The sequence below is a fragment of the Vulpes lagopus genome, chromosome 8 (assembly GCF_018345385.1).
Source record: "Vulpes lagopus strain Blue_001 chromosome 8, ASM1834538v1, whole genome shotgun sequence".
NCBI lineage: Eukaryota > Metazoa > Chordata > Mammalia > Carnivora > Canidae > Vulpes > Vulpes lagopus.
The window spans coordinates 62,290,373-62,308,748 of record NC_054831.1 but is presented as its reverse complement, the minus strand read 5'-3'; the positions used below and the strand labels follow the sequence as shown (position 1 = coordinate 62,308,748).

General features: G+C 38.5%; 1 protein-coding gene and 1 long non-coding RNA gene across 3 annotated transcripts in view; both read left to right on the top strand.

The window, feature by feature from the left end:
- The window catches only part of NEBL (nebulette), a 344,404-nt gene that overhangs the window by 180,937 nt on the left and 145,091 nt on the right, over positions 1-18,376 (top strand). For both annotated transcript variants that reach the window (XM_041764982.1, XM_041764981.1), the window contains exon 4: positions 1,040-1,147. In XM_041764982.1, coding sequence (XP_041620916.1) covers positions 1,040-1,147 — 108 coding nt within the window. The remainder of the gene's footprint in view (positions 1-1,039; positions 1,148-18,376) is intronic.
- LOC121496571 overlaps positions 3,162-18,376 on the top strand; it is a 50,342-nt gene continuing 35,127 nt past the window's right edge. Inside the window, exons 1-2 of the long non-coding RNA XR_005989270.1 lie at positions 3,162-4,929; positions 9,356-9,507. This is a non-coding gene — a long non-coding RNA (uncharacterized LOC121496571). The remainder of the gene's footprint in view (positions 4,930-9,355; positions 9,508-18,376) is intronic.

Below are 18,376 nucleotides of genomic sequence, written 5' to 3'. Positions count from 1 at the left end.
GCTAATAATAGGAGATGGGGCTCTAGTAAGATTAAGCATTAGCCATTCTAGTCCCTTGAGGAAACTGTAAAATTCAGCTTCACTGGGTTATAATTAGAAAAGAAGTGTATTTAAATACAGAAAAAAAAATCTTAGGTACCTCAGCACACAGTGTGCCAGGGGCATGTGCTAGAAGCCTTTTAATCTCTAGGTGTGGCTTATTTTATAAATATTTCCGTAAGCATTTACATACTTGACATTTGGCAAGATAGCATTGTAGAATCATATCCATATGTTTTGCCTTACGAAAGAGAACGAACATTTTGCAAGGACAGGGCTAGCTGTTGATGATTTTGTGTGTCTTCTTCTCCCATAGTGCAGTGCAGGCTCAAATGATGTTTTTTCCTGACAGGATGGGCACGGGGGCAGTGTTGGCTGTCTTTTCCCATGCTGTTTTCTTGAGCAGTGGTACAACTATTAATGGTGGTAATAAAAACTCTTATGGAGCACTTGCTTGCTTGCTCACGGTTAGATATGTATCTTAGGACATTTGACCCTATCCCCATGGCTTAATAAATAGCATTTTTAAATTCTTTTTGAAGATTTATTTATTCATGAGAGACACAGAGAGAGTGAGAGGCAGAGACATAGGCAGAGGGAGAAGCAGGTTCCACGCAGGGAGCCTGATGTGTGGGACTCAATCCTGGATTCTAGGATCAGGCCCTGAGCTGAAGGCAGGCGCTCAACCGTTGAGCCACCCAGGCGTCCCACCATTATTTAAATATCTATCGCCAGTTTGACAGATGAGACCACCGAAGCACAGAGTGGTTAAATGACTTGCCTAAGGTCACACAGTCCATGGCATTGCCGGGATGCAATCCACACAGTTGGGCTCTGCTCCGTGGCCTTTCCTTCTGTCACCTGCTGATGGAGTTGGGGTCTGGAGGCATTGCTTCCAATTTTAACCACTTCCTTGGCCCTGGCCTGTCTTGAGTGGGATTTGTTTTTTCTCTGTTGACTTCTTTTTCTTTCTTTCTTTTGTTCTCCTCCCTTCTGTTAGGTCAAGTACAAGAGAGATTTTGAAGAAAGCAAAGGCAGGGGCTTCAGCATCGTTACAGACACCCCCGAACTACAGAGGCTCAAGAGGACTCAGGAGCAGATCAGTAACGTAGGTGACTGTTCAGTGATGCGATTGCCCTGACTTGTGTGTCTGGATGAGAAAATGAGATTGGGACTTGGGAATGTTCTGTTGCTACTGCGTGCAAGCAGTGCTCAGCATGCTCATGAAGTATGCCGGGTTCACCTGATAGGTTCCTTCTCTTTGATTTCGTCACAGTTACCTGGAGCCTGACACTTTAATAGCAATGACTGTATTTCTGTATGTATATTCAATTTAATTAATTACAGTGACTGATGAAATAAATCTCCTAAAGAAATCAATTTAATTAAATAAGCTAAATGTCTATTTAGACATACAGTCATTGCTATTAATAAGAGTTGTTGCAATTTAGCATCTTATTTCCATTTTTAATGGTTTTCAACTTTTGAATTTTTCCAAAATGGGACTTTTATAGTTAAATTAAAAAACCTGACAGGTCTTATTTATTTATTTATTTATTTATTTATTTATTTATTTTGCTGGGGGGTAGTCATACAAAATATATACGCATAAGGCTAAGTATTTTGCAAAATCATATATTTGCTAATTATGTGTATGTAAGGTTGCATATGTTAAACCAAATATTTGTTGAAATGATGCATTACATCTAATTTCAGAAATAAACCTTTACACGTGAAGTTGCTTTGGATTTCAAAGCTGCATCTTGTTAAGTAATATATTTTTCTTGAAAAAGAAAATTGAGAGTAGCAGAAGTTCAAAGCCTGTTAGCGACTGAAAAAGTGTTAATTCTGTACTGCTTAGAGGTGGATAAATGGCTTGTCTTCAGTTTTAGGAATTCACACTTATAATTATGTTTCTTCTGAAGTTTTATCAGAAGTTTGTCAAAATGTATTCTTTTTTTCAGAAAAAAAATCAGTTCTGTGTTAGGTAGCCAAGAGGACAGATGAATGAAAATCAGCAACTGTGTCCATGATGTAAAAATATGTGCAAATATGTGAGATTCATGCTATTTTTCATAAGAAGTGTATCTTGTGTGTCTCTTGTACAGTCACTGAACTTTGTGTATCTCAATGTTATAAATGATGTCGCCTTAATTTCCAGGAAGTATTTAATTAGCAGATGATGTAAACTCACTGATATTGGGCCATCATCATTGTATATAATCACAATTTGGAGATAGAATTGTAGTATATAATTTGAGAAATAATTTTACTGGGGAAAAGTTCCAAAACAGAATGATGTGATGTTTAAAAAACTTATTTAGGGAGTTGGAGGAGGCAGAGTAAACACTTCATTTTGCCATAGTCCCTAAGGTTTATTCATTGTTTGCTCCTGAAATAGATGTTTTATTTTGGTAAGGACTTTTTTTTTTCCTTTGAAGAGAGAAGGTTGAATTTTAAGGATTCATGTCTTTTGTCCCCTCGTTTTTCTCCCTCATCCCAACAACACACCAGTCATGCGTTACTCCCCTCACCTTTTTTCCTATTCATTGTTTTTTTTTAAATTAAAAAAACTATTTTTGCTTTTCAAAATGTGAGTTAGAGATGTATTCCACCACAGTTACATAGAGTAATGTTTCTTTCTTTGGATTATTTTTGGAGAACTTAAAAAAAAAACAAATAATTCTGCACACAAAAAAGTTATATCATCAATTGTAAACTATCACAGAAATTTATTTCAAAAAGAACAAGCATTTCTGCTTAAGACATCCACGGGACCTCTAACCTAAGGATTGCAACCAATTCAAAGGTAAGCCCTTTCATTTATATTCAAATTAAGTCAATATTCATATTTAATAAGAAAAGAACTGATCATTTCACCAACCTTTATCATTAGCAGGAATATACATTTTATTCAATACCAGAAGCTGTTTGCAGATCCGTTCTTAATTATGCAAAAAACCCTTATAACACAGGTACGTATAAATCTGTATGTATCATATACATAGTAGTATGTACAAAATGCCATTTGGATTAAGCCTGTTATTTAGACAACACAGGTTTTTAAAAGCACATAATTTAGATAACATCTTTAAGAATTTTTTTTTATTGTTGGAATTGTCTTATGTTAGCACCCATAGCAGCCTTCTAACTGGTTCTTTTAGCCAAGATGAGGCATATTAATGTTTGGATAGCAGTAAAGGATACAGATTTCATAATATTACCATTAGGGATTCAGTCTTGAAAGGAAACTGTTAAATATTCTGAGGTCTAGTGAATTTACTATTCATTTATAAGGCTGCAACTTCATGAACATTTTCCGTGACCTCACAGGGTTTTCCATATTACTCAAAGATTTTTTTTTTCTTGTATGAGAAACTTGGATTAATCTGAAAGGTGGTACTTTGGTTTGGTCCAATTTTCCACATTACTTTCAGATAAACCCAAATACTGAAACATATGGGCCAATTCCATACAGATATTTTTGACAGTGGCCTGGACTGTGTCTGTTTTGAGAGGAAAGGGGGTGAAAAAATGTTCAGACTGGTCTCCAGAATATTCCCACTTGAAGGAGCTGGGATGAGCAAGCTCATTCTGAAAATGATAAGGCATATGACATATGAGTGACAAGCTTAATACAGGTTGATGTAGGTGGGTTAAGTAAGTCAGGGTCTTTGCAATCTTTACTTTTCTGTTGCTTCATTTTCTTATTTCAACTTTTGCTTACTTGTTTTGTTTATGTTATGTTTAAATATCATATGGATCTTTCTAAACGGACTTTAATCCCTTTTGGACTAAAGAAAGCACAAAGACATAAAACTGGATTTAATGACACCTCCTAGGTGTTTTGGGTAATGTGTTGTGGATGAATGGGCATTTTTGATTGCTTGTGTCTGTGTCAGTGTTATGAAATGTTCTCTGCCACTCTCATATTCATTTTGCAGGATTTGAAATCATTTGGAAATACCTACTCAGCCTGCATCTGTTACTGAGATGTGGGATTAGAACACAACCATAAATTTGAAATTGTGTGTAATGAAAGGTGTGAGCATGGGTTTAGCCTTGACTTCTTTCTTTTGAGGTCTGTAATGACAGCATATTGAATCTGGGAGATTTATTAAATGCTGCAATTTAAAATTCTTCTGTTACATTACTCACTTGGTCATAGCTGCAGAAAGAATAAGAAAAGAGTCAGGGTTTCAGAATTTACTGAATGGTTGGAAATAAGCAGAACTGGTTTCCAAAACAAAACAAAACAAAACAAATCTCCACACAATTCTAGAAAATAATTGTGTATTCCCACACTCTGCCAAATTCTAGGGCAGAAACTCAGAAATGTCAGAAATGACCTAGTCAAGCTCCACATCTTCTTGGCTTATTGATGTTTTAGGGAAATGTTCTTAAAGGACGACATGCAGACATGTATTGAAGAATACTGTGCCTTTGGACATTTTGAAAATCCTTTCCCCTGTTGTCCTCATAGCTCTAGCTCATGTGGGTAATTGTAAAGGCTGTTTCTAATTCAGGTGGTTACCACCTTCAAGTTTATAAGCATGCATTCAGGGTACCTGCAGCCTGATAGCAGGACAGAATCATTGCTGGCATCTAAGAGACTCAGTCCCCAACCTTGAGAAGATTATTGATGTGTTTCATTCTCCCTGTTTACACACTAATTTAAGCTGCACTTTTAATTAGCCGAGGCAGTCTATAGATAAATTGTGAAATAAGATGGTAAAGTCCAACCCCAAGAGACTTTTACAATCTCTGTGCTGTAGATAAAATCTAGATGTTTATTTTCTAATTTATTTTAGGTAATGGAGAAATACATGGAGGAGAAGGGGGGAAAACCCCAAATGACAAAATCCTGTATTTTATAGACCGACTGAAACAGTTAAGTGTACCATTGTGTGATTTGTCAAGATTTGTTTCTGTCCTTGACTCACAGAGGCAATAATTGTGTGTGTGTGTGTGTGTGTGTGTGCGCGTGTGTGTGTGCGTGCAATGTGCCTGAGTGTTTTAGCTTCAGTGGGAATCTTGAGAACTCCCTTTCCTTAGATCACTGGCCCACACACAATAGTATTTTCACCTGCTCTGTTTCTTTCCTTTACCCTATCAGTATGTATAATTTTGGTTATCTTTTCTATTTCCCAAATATCCTTTTTTACTATCATTTTCAATTTAACAGAAGCATTCATAAAACGCTCACTTGCTTCACAGTAAAAGCTAGGATTGAAGCCTTTTTAAAAAGCATTATAGAGAAAAGAATCTCTCTGTAATTTGATATTGAAATGTAATTATTTTTAGTTTTTTTGATAGAGCTACATATTTTTTCATTGACTTCTTAGAATGCAAAATAAATTATGTGCCCATTAATAAGCTCACATGGATACTGATGATTTAGTTCCCTGAAATCTTGTGAGTTAGCTTCAAAAATATTAGATTATTGAAGGTAAAGATGGTCTAATAATTGAATAGCAGTGTCTATGGTCTATTAAAAGATTTGATTCAAAGTTAGGTTGAATGTAAGGGTGAGCATGAGGGTAGGGATGATTATCTAGGGATCTGGTCTCTGTTTGTAATTTAAATAAATCATTTTGACAGAGACTGACTGGGGCCATGTTTAGGCTGCTGACGGTGTGAAATTGAGTTGTATGGTGGACAGAAGACAAGCAGTCAAGAGAAATCCCCAAAGGCAAAATTTGTTATGTAATTGGGTCAACTCATGCATGAGAAATGCATGCTAATTGTAAACTGGTGGCAAAATTACAGTGTATGAGGCAATTAGGTCTTATATGAGCCCGAACAACTGATACAGAAGGATTTTTCATTCTTCTTCCATTCAGCAAATATAAGAAGGTTTTTGTTAAAAGGCAAGGAAGGTAAATATGAGAGACATTCAGTGTTGACCTAGAACATTTGTTAATTTTGTTGCTTACACAAGAAGCACAACTGTTTTATGAGCAATGCAAAATGTGTGTATGAAAGCTTCCGATGTTGAGTACTCCAGTCTACTTTGAAAGGAGAATAGTGTAGTATTTTTAATATAATTCATAATTTGGTTGGGATGCCTGGGTGGCTCAGCTGTTGGGCATCTCCTTCGGCTCAGGGTGTGATCTCAGGGTCCTGGGATCGATTCTTGCATCAGGCTAAACTGCTTCTCCCTCTGCCTATGTCTCTGCCTCTCTCTCCGTTTCTCTCATGAATGAATAAATAAAGTCTTTTAAAAAATAATTCATAACTGGGTTGATTAACATAGGTGAGCTAACAGATAGTTACTAGCTCAGTGATTTAGATTTCAGCCCTCAAGGCCTGCTATTTTCACAGAGTATGAACTTACGTGTCACTTTAGTGGACTGTACCTTATCTCCAACTTATCTTTCCTTAGTGACTCCAATGTTTTCCAAAATAACAGTGGGTCAGTAACATTATCTTTAAAGCAAAGATAGAATACATCAAAGAAACTGATAGGACAACAACACGTTATTTCCTTATAATACCGAACACATGCATGAATGCTTTATTTGTTTCAAAACACTTTGACGTACCCAGCCTAATTAGATCCTCTGGACAACCTCTCCTCGGGGAAGGTATTTCTATAAGGAATACCTAGACTTTCATGAGAACAGTGTACGGAAAATCACCTCTTGGTCCTTTCTCGTGTCCAAATCCGTGGTTTCCCTGACACCTGGTTTTGCTTTATTTTTCCACCTAGGGCAGAACTTCAAAGGTTGATCTCTTCTTTTTATCCTCTGTTGTTGAGCCACAGTCACTTAAAGAAACAAATACGTCCCAGACCAGTAATTACTTGTGCATGGCAAGTACGAGAGTTGTGGCTGTAAAATGGGATTGTCTGAAGGGGAGGTGGGAAGGGGTCCCCATAATAAAAGAATTAACACACATGACTTTTTTCTTCTTCTTCTTGGAAACAGAGGTTAAGGATCCAGCACACCATTTCTAAAGATTCTTCTTTTGTGAAATCTGTTTCCCCATGTTTCCTTCTTTTTGCTTCCCCTGCGTTCAGCCCCTTATCCTGCCTGGGTTACTGCAGAGAGCTCCTGATTGGTCTTCTCTCCTTCTAGGCTCCTTCTGCTGCTTTTTCATTGTATCTTTTTTTTTTAATTTTTTTTTATTTATTTATGATAGTCACAGAGAGATAGAGAGAGAGGCAGAGACACAGGCAGAGGGAGAAGCAGGCTCCATGCACCAGGAGCCCGACGTGGGATTCGATCCCGGGTCTCCAGGATCGCGCCCTGGGCCAAAGGCAGGCGCCAAACCGCTGCGCCACCCAGGGATCCCTTTTTCATTGTATCTTAAACACAGTCACCAGATGAGTCTGTCTAAAATATTTCTTTCATGAAGACCCTACTTAGGATTCACCAGGAGCTTCCCTTGGAGCTCCACTCTGCATTGGACCAAGTCTCATCTCCAAAGCTCCTTCCTTCTGGCTCTAAGGACCCTCTGTGATCTGCTTCTAAATTATCTTTCACCTTCTCTTTGGCTGGCTGTCAACACTGTCCTTCCATTTCTTTTAGGACTGAACAACTTACTCCATTCTGGGCTTTTGCATGAGTCACCCCTCTTGTTTGGAACAATTTCCACGGTGTCTGTAAATGACCCTGAACTCACACACTCAGACCCCAGCCACAGCGATCTTTCTCCTCTCTGAACCACGAGAGTTCTTTGTTCGATGGCACCATTAGCTGTACTGCTCATCACCACACATCACCATCCACAGTTTGGTTTTGATAAGCATTTCACTTGTTACGTATTTTATCGCTCTAGCTTCATGAAGATGAAGATCATCCACATCTTTTTCAATTTATTTTTTGCATCTTTACATATGCCTATCATGGTGCTTTGTACTTTATCTTTCTTGTCACATCCTTAATTTAGGCCCTACCTGCCTCTTGCTTGGGTTGCAGGAATAAGTCTCTAGATAATTCTTGTCTACTACAGTATTGCCTCTTCTCCTCTTAAGCATTCAGTGATTTCTATAGTTCTATCAAAAGTTTATAGCAGTGTTCTCTTGGCAAAGTGGGAATATTTGCTTTCTAATGTGACATCTAACAATTTCACTGTTCTAGAAATCCAAGGACTGCCCCCTTTGTAAAATGTCATAGCTGGAGAATTTTTTTGGTGTCTAAGTACCTGAAAAACATAGGACTTGCATTAGTCTGCTCAGGTCGCCATAACCAAATACCATGAGCTGTGGGGCTTAAACCACAGAAATGTATTTTCTCACAGTTCCAGAGGCTGAAAGTCCAAGATCAAGGTCCAACGGGGTTGATTTCTGGTGACATCTCTCTTCTAGGCTTACAGAGCACTATCTTGCTATGTCCTCACATGGCCCTTGCTCCATGTATGTGCCTGAGAGAAAGAGATCTCTGGGTTCTCTTCTTCTTCTAAGGACACCAGTTGAATTGAATCAGAGCTCCAGCCTTTGAACTCATTTAACCTTAATTACCTTCTTATGGGCCCCATCTCCAACTACAGTCACCTTAGGGCTTAGGACTTCATGATACAAGTTTTGGGGGGACACTATTCAGTCCATAACAGGGTGTAAATGAGAAATGGTCTGCATACATCATAGGTAGTTTGGAGATGATTAACTAACAAACATTTTGTAATCATAGGCTACTATCATCAGCGAGTTTTTTTAAAAAAATTTATTCATGAGAGACACATAGAGGCAGAGACGTAGGCAGAGGGAGAAGCAGGCTCCGTGTGGGGAACCTAATGAGGGACCTGATCCCAGGACCCTGGGATTGGACCCCAGGATCATGACCTAAGCAGAAGGCAGACACTCAACCACTGAGCCACTCAGGTGCCCCCCTCAGTCAGTTTCTTTAGTGGAGGTAGATTATACCACCTGTTGCCATCCCAGGAAAACTCCTACATCTGGTTTTTAAATTTTTTCTATTTTCAAATTGAGCAATTTTAACTAAAAAAAAAAAAAAAAAATCCCTCCAGGTCCTATTTCCAGTCCTTAATTGGCCCTTGTGAGCCTCTTTTTATTTGTGGTTTTGAACCATAGTCATTTATAGAAACAAAGATAGCATACAGTAGTAATTATGTTTTTAAGTTTTCCAGGTGTCAGTAGAATTATGGAGCTCAGAATATAGATTTCACATGTCCTGTGCTAGCAGCTTGGCCTGGACAGACATGAGGGCAAAGGAGGGCAGAGGTGTGACAACAGAAAAGAAATATTCCTATGCCACAGGGAAAGTCGAATAAAGATTAGCTTTTTAAACAGTGATGAAATTTCCAGTGCATTATACAAATTAAAAACTTATAAAGTCTCTGAATTTTCTTCCAGATTTTATGATACTCTTTGGGAATACCTTCAATAGCATATACTGAATGGTAAAGAAGAATTGGAATCTTATATATATATATTTCTGGAGTCCCCAGATGCAACTGTCATTAAAAATTATGCCACATCATTATAATTTCAGTGGATTTTTGCAGGTAGGTTTTAAAGCCTGTTGTTTTTCCAGTTAATAAGTATAATGGTCGCGTGTCATTTTAACTTATTAAGAGGTCATGAATCAAAGGAGACATTATAAAGAGATTTAATTAAAACCCATTGGTAGCCTAAGCCAAGTTTATACAATTAAAGAAAATTGCACCATTGGAAGTTAGAAGCAAGAATGCCTTTCTTTTTGTAAGCATATGCAGATATGTCCTCTAATTTGCATTCCATTTTCCTAGAAGAATTATGTCATGAAAATTGCTTTTCTTTATTTTTTGCTCATATTTTCTACTGTAGCTTCCTTTTCTTTCACTGTTGTCAGGGCTGCTCTATAGCCGTTTTTGTCTTCTGTACAGAATCATATGCAATGCTGTTTGTAAAAGGATATGTCTAAATTTCTGTTTGAGGGGCCTACTGCTTTTATGCAGTACCCCCAGGCTTGGTTCTAAGGGCAAGAAGCAAGAAATGATGATCATTTTTTTGTTTGTTTGCTCATATTTAGGATTAATTTTTCCTCTTGCAGCTGTATTAACTATAACAGAGTCAACTTTTGATTTATTTGAATTGAGCTTTTGTATCATGGCATTCTGAGAACAATGAAAGTGGCAGAGTTTGTTTAGGAAACTAGGAAATAAAGTAGAGATGTGGAAAAAAGAATTAAAGAAGAAAAACCTTAAAAAAATCATTCGGTTCTTAACACTTGTTATTTTTGATAGTGGGAGTTGACCTCCCCCAAACCAAGTGATTTAAACATTTATTTTTGTTGTGTAATTATGATGAGAACATTGAGGGCAAGCAGCATTTCCTGCTCGTGTTTGAATCTTCCAGAACATGGTGCTTGAACTACAGTGAATAGGATAGAAGTGGAAGTGGCCCTCACAGTATCCTTACATAAGGGCTTGTTTGTTTGTTCTTTGGACATTTACTGTGGACATAAGATTGTATCCGGCCCCCTTGGTGGCAGAAAAAACGAGGAATCACATTTTGCATGTGTTTATGCTCTTGCTATGATACCTGAAGTGGCTGGGGAAGGTTTTCACTGGAGCAGAGTAATCTTAGGTGAGGTCGAGGGAGAAATGGTGTTGAGATGAGCAAAGGAAGGAAGGCATAGGAGAAGGTTCGGAGCACCTCGCATCTACTTGTCAGTGTTGAGGGGGACACCATTACTGAAATGATGTAGATTGAGGCAAGATCGGTGAAAGAGTGGTATCTTATTTTCGAATATGCATATTTTTTGGTATCTATAAAACAAAAAAAAAATCGCTAAAAGAAACCACTTTTGAAAACAATTACTGACTTAACAAACAGTTTTGAGAGTTTACCACACACACCAGGCACTTTGCTGGGAATCAGGGGACATAATGAGAAATAAAGTAGATAGATGTGACCCCTGACCCCACAGAGCTTGGGTTTACCCTCTAATGGGCAAGGAGATAATTGCCACAGAGGATGATAAGTGCTTGATAGAGGGAAGCACTGTGCTATTATCAGAGGGATAACTGACTAGCCAGCTTTGGGAAGTAAAGGAACTGAAACCTTGCCAACGTTACTTTCAAATAGTTTTTGAAGAATTTTACTGAGTCATTTTTTGAATAGTGATTCATGCTGTTCGTTTGTATAATAGTTGTCAATTTTGCTTTTTAAGTTTGCCACTCTCCCTCTGTCTGCTTTCTCTCTTCCCTGTTTGCCTGTCAGTATGTGTGTCATTCAAAAATTAATCAAGCCACAGATTACATATAAAATGTAAAAAATGCACATTTATAGAAGAGTATCGATCAGCTTATTAATTTCAGGGTGGTGAAGAAGATCAATAAATATGTACATACATTTAAAAGTTCAGACACATGTTCCCTGCATTTTGGTTTTCAGTACTTAAGAAGTTGAAAAGTTTTGAAAGTAGGGGCGCCTGGGTAGTTCAGTCAGGTAAGCATTTGTCCCTGGCTCAGGTCATGATCCCAATCCTGGGATGCCTTGGTCCTGGGATTGAGTCCTGCATTAGGCTCCCTGCTCAGCGGGGAGCCTGCTTCTCCCTCTGTCCCTCTCCACTGCTCGTTCTCATTCTCTCTCTCTAATAAATAAAATTAAAAAAAAGTTTTCAAAGTAAAACTCTGATCATTTTTCTTCATCTCTTTCATACTCCCATCCTCTATAGCGATAGTTTTCAATTAAAATCTTTCTGGACTAGATCCAAAATATGGAGAAAACATTTTGTCTATTAAAAATATACATGTATCTGAAGGAGTCATAGATGCCTGTGATATGTATGTTTTGCATACGTATGTCGAATGCACGTGCACATTTGAGCAGAGAGCTACTTACTGAAAGCTAGTGGTAAACATTGGTTTGCTCTGTTTGGTTTCCACCTTTGGTGTTCTTGGCCCAATTGGTGCCAACAGCGAACCTCTGGGACGTCCCCTCAGTGCTGTGGGGGCTTTTCCTGCCAAATATTGTTCTCTTGCAAGATTAAATAGCTGAATCAGTGTGGCCTGAATCTTGATCCTGCTGAGAATATTAAGACTCCTGCAGGTTGTAATACAGATTAGCTGGTGAGAGCTCTGCTGGAAAAATAAAGTGAGTTTCCCTAAATGAATTTAACAACTGCTGTGAACCTTTTTGTGTCCTCTAGCATGAGTGTGTGTGCTGGCAGTTAACCACTTAGTTCCCTCATTTTCCCCAAAAGTTGCTCCAGCCCATTCCTGGGCATATACCGTAAACATTTCCATAACTTTATTTCACATCTTTGTTTTGCCAGAATAAGGCATTTGACATGTTAAAATGATTAAGTATTGTTCATCATTATTTAAGGAGGGAAACCATTTTTCTGAAATTATACGATGAATTTAATGTTACTTATATAATTGAATGAACCTCATCACTGGCTTATTTAGAGTAAACTGATTAGCATATTGCATTTTGATCATAGGTTTTACGTTATTGGTTGAAAAATTGTGGAATACTTAACAAAAGTCTGGAAGGACAGAATGGCCAAAATTATGTATTTATTAAAGCTTTTGTTTATTCATGAGAGAGCATACGCAGAGGGGAGGAGCAGAGGGAAAGGGAAAAGCAGGCTCCCCGCTGAGCAGAGAGTCCACTGCAGGCCTTCATTCCAGGACCTGAGGATCCTGACATAAGCCAAAGGCAGATGCTTAACCAACTGAGCCACCCAGGTACCCTGGCCAAAATTATTTACATTGCTTCATCCTCCATTCCATTACTGTTTATGCTTCTAGGATTAGATTATAACCTTTGAGGCTTCTGATTTCCACAGAGATTATGGGGCTTCCCCTTAAATGAAATAAATAAAAGCCAATACCAATAATGCTAAATTCTAAAGCATAGTATACACACCTAACCTGAAAATGGATGGTTGTTAGATTTTCTGATTGTTGGCTTCTGGATAAGTTCACCGAACTCTTTTGTATTTTGAGGGGCCCTTACCTCGCTTTGGTACGAAGCATGTGCTCATGTGCTTATGAAGCAGTCCTCCCATCTGCTGCCTACACAGTTACCCGCTCGTCTCCTGACACCTCGTGTGTGTGTGTGTGTGTGTGTGTGTGTGTGTGTGATTTCTCAGTGCAAATGTCTGTGACTGATTTGTTAATGGCAGAGCATGACACAGTTGTAATACTGTTCACCTTATCAGCACTGAATTTACTTTTGTAGATCCCTCCTTGGGTTATTACTGATTATTACTATTAATATCCTCAAAGTTAAATGATTAAATTATTTTTTAACTTGGCATAAATGCACCAAACACTGGAGGTAAAAAATGTACAGCTAGAAGGCATGAGAAGAAGAAAGCAGTCTCAGTTTGGCAGCACTTAGCGTGTCTTCATAAAATAGCCTCTGACTTGCAGTTATCCCAAATGAGGGTGTTAGGCAAAGTAGTATCTCAACTTGCTTTCTGAATACTTTGGAAGTTTGCTTGCAGCTTCACTGTCAGTAAAGAATTGGGGTTAGAACTGGGGTCTTCTTTTGGGTAATCTGGCTTGCCTTTCCTTTTGGATGCTTGACTCTTTGAGTCACATTGGTGGCATGGTGGCATGAAATTTGCAGGCCTTCAGAATTTGGCTTTCAAGGTGCATCAAAAAAAAGGAACTTTTAAGTATTAAACCATAAATCCTCTAAAATATTATCAGTGGCTCAAAAAATTAATCAGTTCAAGTGGTATTATCCTTAGTAAATGCCAGGGTAATGTCCATGCCTGGGATTTTTCAATATTAAGACTGCATTCCCCCTTTTAAGTTGTGAAATATATCACACATACAAAACCGTCCACAGAGAACCTTATGGAGAATTTAAAGAATAGTAATAAAGTGGGCATCCATTTACCCACCACCCAGCTTAAGAAATAGACAATTTTAGAAGATTCTGAAAGCCCTTGTGTTTCCCTTAGGTTTATAATTCATTCCCCTGAGAACTACCAGCAACACAAGAGTCACAGCATCTTGAAAACACAGATTTTCATAGTGAAATGATGAAAAGACAGTATGAAAATCTAGTTGCCATACATGGAGGCAATTCACGGATCTTGGAGAAAATCCGATTGGCCTCTTGTACCATTAAAGCACACAGTTTGTAAGGGCTTATGCTCATTTAGCAGCTCAGGACTCAAGTAGGAGCATGACAATCTCTGTGTCACTGTGCACCCCTGTCTGTGCTCACATGACACCTAACTCTCTGAATAGTGGACAAGGATGGGAACAAACATATGGAAGGCCACTCTGTGTTGGGCACAGTCTTTCACATTTATTTCATTTGTTTTTCTGGACAATCCCTAGAAATAATTGTCACTACTTTCATGGCACAGATGAAACAAAGCTCAGAGAGAACAGACAAGTTGCCTTAACACATACAGCCAATAAAGAACAGAGCTGGGATTTGAGTGCAGGTTTTTTTTTCCCCCTAATTTCAAAATGCAAGATTCTTCCTCCATACCAGAATTTTAAGATCATTGCTTATATGTGATATCAGGAGCCCTTGTGCCGTAGAGCAAATGCAAAAGATAGGATTTATTATTGTCGTTGTTGTTAATGTAGAAGTTGACTTATCCTTAAATGGCATTTTGAAGGTCACACAGTGATAGTAGGACCAAATTTAGAAGTGTCAAATTTCTTAATACCAAATACAGAACTTTATGAGTAGAACCTCCCATTCAAATGTTCTTTATGTGTTGGCATCCAGAAAAGCTTTGCGTTGCCCCCAGCAGGGTGAGCATGGGAGTTATTCCTTTGGTACTTGATGTTAAGATTTAATGCGCTTCCCCTTTGGGATATATATACCTTTCTTGTCCTCCCTTCTTCGTCCGAGGGGGCCTGATCTGTGCTTGGGACTCTTGCAGGAGCTGAGGATAGAAGATTGAAGCCTAGGTATATCCTTAGCCCAGAACACCTAACACAGCTCTTGTAAGGGTATTAAGAGAGAGGTGTGGTTTCAGGGTCTGGGCAGCACAGAGTCAGGCACCTAACCCTTGCTGGGGTTTGGTGATAGTCACAAATGGCCTACACAAGAAGGTGGCATGAGATGAGTTTCTAAGAATGGATAGAGATAGCAGCAAGTGAGAAAGAAGTGATGGTGAATGGTGGGTGGCAAAAACATCCGGCATGGGGGACTTGTAGATAAGGAGTTGAGAATGGAAGTACTTGATACGTTTTAGGAACTCTGAGTGATGTTTTTATCCTGAAGATGCTGAGGAGTACCTGAAAGGTTTTTTTTTTTTTTTTTTTAAGTAAGGGAATGACACCAGATTTTAGATTTTAGGGTCACTGTTTGTATAAATGTTGGGAGTGGTGTATGTAGGCTTGCTGTCATCTTGGCCCTTCTCTAGGTAAGATTTCACTGTAATTGTCTCCATGGGATCTTATATCTGGCTGTCGGGCCTGGGATAGTTATAGCGCTAGCATTTGCCAGGGTCTGCTTTTGAAGAATAAAAGAAGAAAATAATGAGTTCTGGTATCTCTATTTTTATGCTATGCCAATAATAATAACAAAAAAAAAACTTAAGCAGTTTTATTGCGTGGCTTTAGAATTGAATGACAAACGTTGAACACAGGTGTCTGTATGGTATGTAAATAGGGCAGTGGTGTGTTCACGCCCCAACTGTGATACAAGCCTGGGATGGCTAGTCTCAGACACAATGTCAGGTTGGCAGGTCTGAGAGTGTAAACCCATATAAATATGTATGCCTTTAGCATTGCATGCAAATGCTACATTAGTTCCATACAAATATGGAGAGAAAAATCTCAGTTCACTAAAATGTCTGTGGTGGGGGTGTTCTCGTAAACTTATTATTATGTTTTAATAAAGGCTAAGCCTAAACCTTGTTGCTTTGTTGGCAGCGTTTCCAAAAGTTAGATGACACACCAGAATGCAGCTAATTTTAACTCAAAAATGTAACTGCCTTTTTCTCATTGAACAGGCCAGAGGTGACAGACATTGACCAGCACAGATCACTATATAGGGCAGGCATATGGTCGAAGAGGTGACCTCCGGACTCCCTGTTATCCTCAGGACACAGTCTGGAAGAAATATTTCTGGTAGTTTATGAGGATGCCTGTTTGAGACCATTCAAGGAGGATGCGTTTGAGTCCTAACGTTAGAATGCACAGAAACAAAATCCTAGTAGTTGAATAGTTTTGAATGACTTAGTTTTATGTGTGTAAGGAATTGAGGACTAGATCCTAGTCAAAAGCAAAGGAAATGAATTTTGAATTGTAGCAAGCTATGTGAGTAAGAAACAAGAAATAACTTCTTACAATATATGGATTACATAAGAAAGTCTTAAGGCTCTTTCGACTTTTAAAATGACCTATTTTAGCAGAGCGTTGTATCTCAATCATTATGCCTCTTTTCGCCTGTTTCTCAAATGGGAATGATCACATTTGATGCTTATTTTAAGTTGAGAGGATCAGTGAAAGCCTGATGGAAAAGCTCTTTGTGTGACGTAGAAGAAAGTTACCGTTATGCAAAAATAGGGGATTGAGCTCTCCCCACAAAGATGGGTACACAGAAGGGTGATTGGCTTTCCTTTTTGGCCTTTTATAATTTTATGAAAATGTGATTAAGAAACACGGGGAAAGCAGTTTAGTCTGGCTTGGGAGAGTCAGGGAACTGCGTGTGCCCTGGTGTAGGGGAGGGAAGAGCGGGCGTTGTCACTGGCTGCTCTGTACTTGGCAGATCCTCCCAAATCCCTCCAGATCACACATTGAAAGCCAAGTGGTGGTAATTACTCCTGAGGCTCCCAAAATGTTATCTTTTGAAATGGGAATTAATACCAGGCAAAATGTGCCATGCTTTATGAAAGATCCAGTTTTTGTCTTCCTTAGGGTTTTGTTCTTTTAAAAAGAATGGTTTGAGATGCACCGATATTTGCGGTCCCGAAAAGGAGTCACCCTAACCTCATTCATAAGGTGGGAGAATGTCGAAGTTTGGACAACGTTGGATTACAAGGTTATTTTGAAGGACAGGATGTGCAATAATTAGAACAGGCAGAAATTAAACCACAATGAACAGTAATCCTAAAGAAAATTAAAACACAGAAAACACTGCATTATTTATTTGGATTCAATGGGAACTTGCCAAGGGAGAGGCAGCTGGCTTTCTGCTCTTTGAAATGTTTGTAGACTAGAGGAGAAGCTGTCAATCAGATTTAAGCCCTCACTTAATTCTTGCTCTTAGGCCAGATCTAACCGTCTAGTGAGGTGAAGGAATGAATACACACGGTCAACGATGTGACTTGAGCCAGCAGAGACGTTGACCGTTGCGACAGGTAGACCTGAGCTTGGATTCCACTTATGCCAATTTCATCATTCCTACCTGCTGTTTAGGCTCTCTGCTCTCTGTCCTCGGACCTTTGGGCCTTATGAGCTGATTTTAGAGGCAGAAAAATAGAAAATTTTAGAGGTTCAAAAAATAGCATCAGAGTAATAGGTGCCTCATTCATCTCCTCATATCTAAATTTCCACATCTACAAATAAATAAAAAATCCATACCTTGTAGGATTATTATAAGAATTGCATATTCGCTCTTATTTGTAGTTAAAACACTTGGCATGGTGCTTAAGAACTGATAGTCTTGTTATTGCTACAAAATAAATTGGAATCGAGACACGATCTTGGCACAAAAATGTTTTAAGAAGTTACTTCCTTTTGTCTTTGGAGAAATAGGAATAGTATTTTCAGCCTTCAAATTGATTGCCATTTATAACAATATATTTTATTTTATTTGGACTTCCTTGAATTAACATTATTTTGATTACTGCCAGTCACAGTTTTGTATAAAATGTCATCATTAAACAGGTTGCAAACTTTTCCTGGGAGCTAATATCCTTTATAAGATTTTCACCAAAAAGCATAGAAGTTGATTCTTTTAATGAGAATAAGCATACCGACTTAATGATTCTCATGTATTCAAGGTGAAAAAAATTCTCATTAATGCAGCTTGGTACAACACATATTATTACAAGTTCGCAAATGAATTGTTTCCCAATTTAGGCTCAGTACCCAGTGATTTTCAGAGAAATTCTTAATGATGCCTTGCTTCCTCACAAGCATTAGGATTAACATCAAGGTATTTAAATGTCAGCCTTTAAATAGGGTGAAGGAGACGGATGGAAGATGGAGGAGAACCTATATTTCTGTCGCAATTCTGTATTTTAACTTAAAAGGGTAGAAGCTAACATTTAAATTCCGCTTCTGCTTCATTAAAGGGCACAGATTCCAGATTCAGTTTTTGATCTGAAGGAGGAGATCTGTCAGTTGTCCATGGCAATTTTCAGGCGATATAGATATTTTAAGGCACATCATCACTGCAGTGGGGCTTGCTCACTGGGGGCGTCCCCAGGCCTGTAATCTGTGTTCTTCT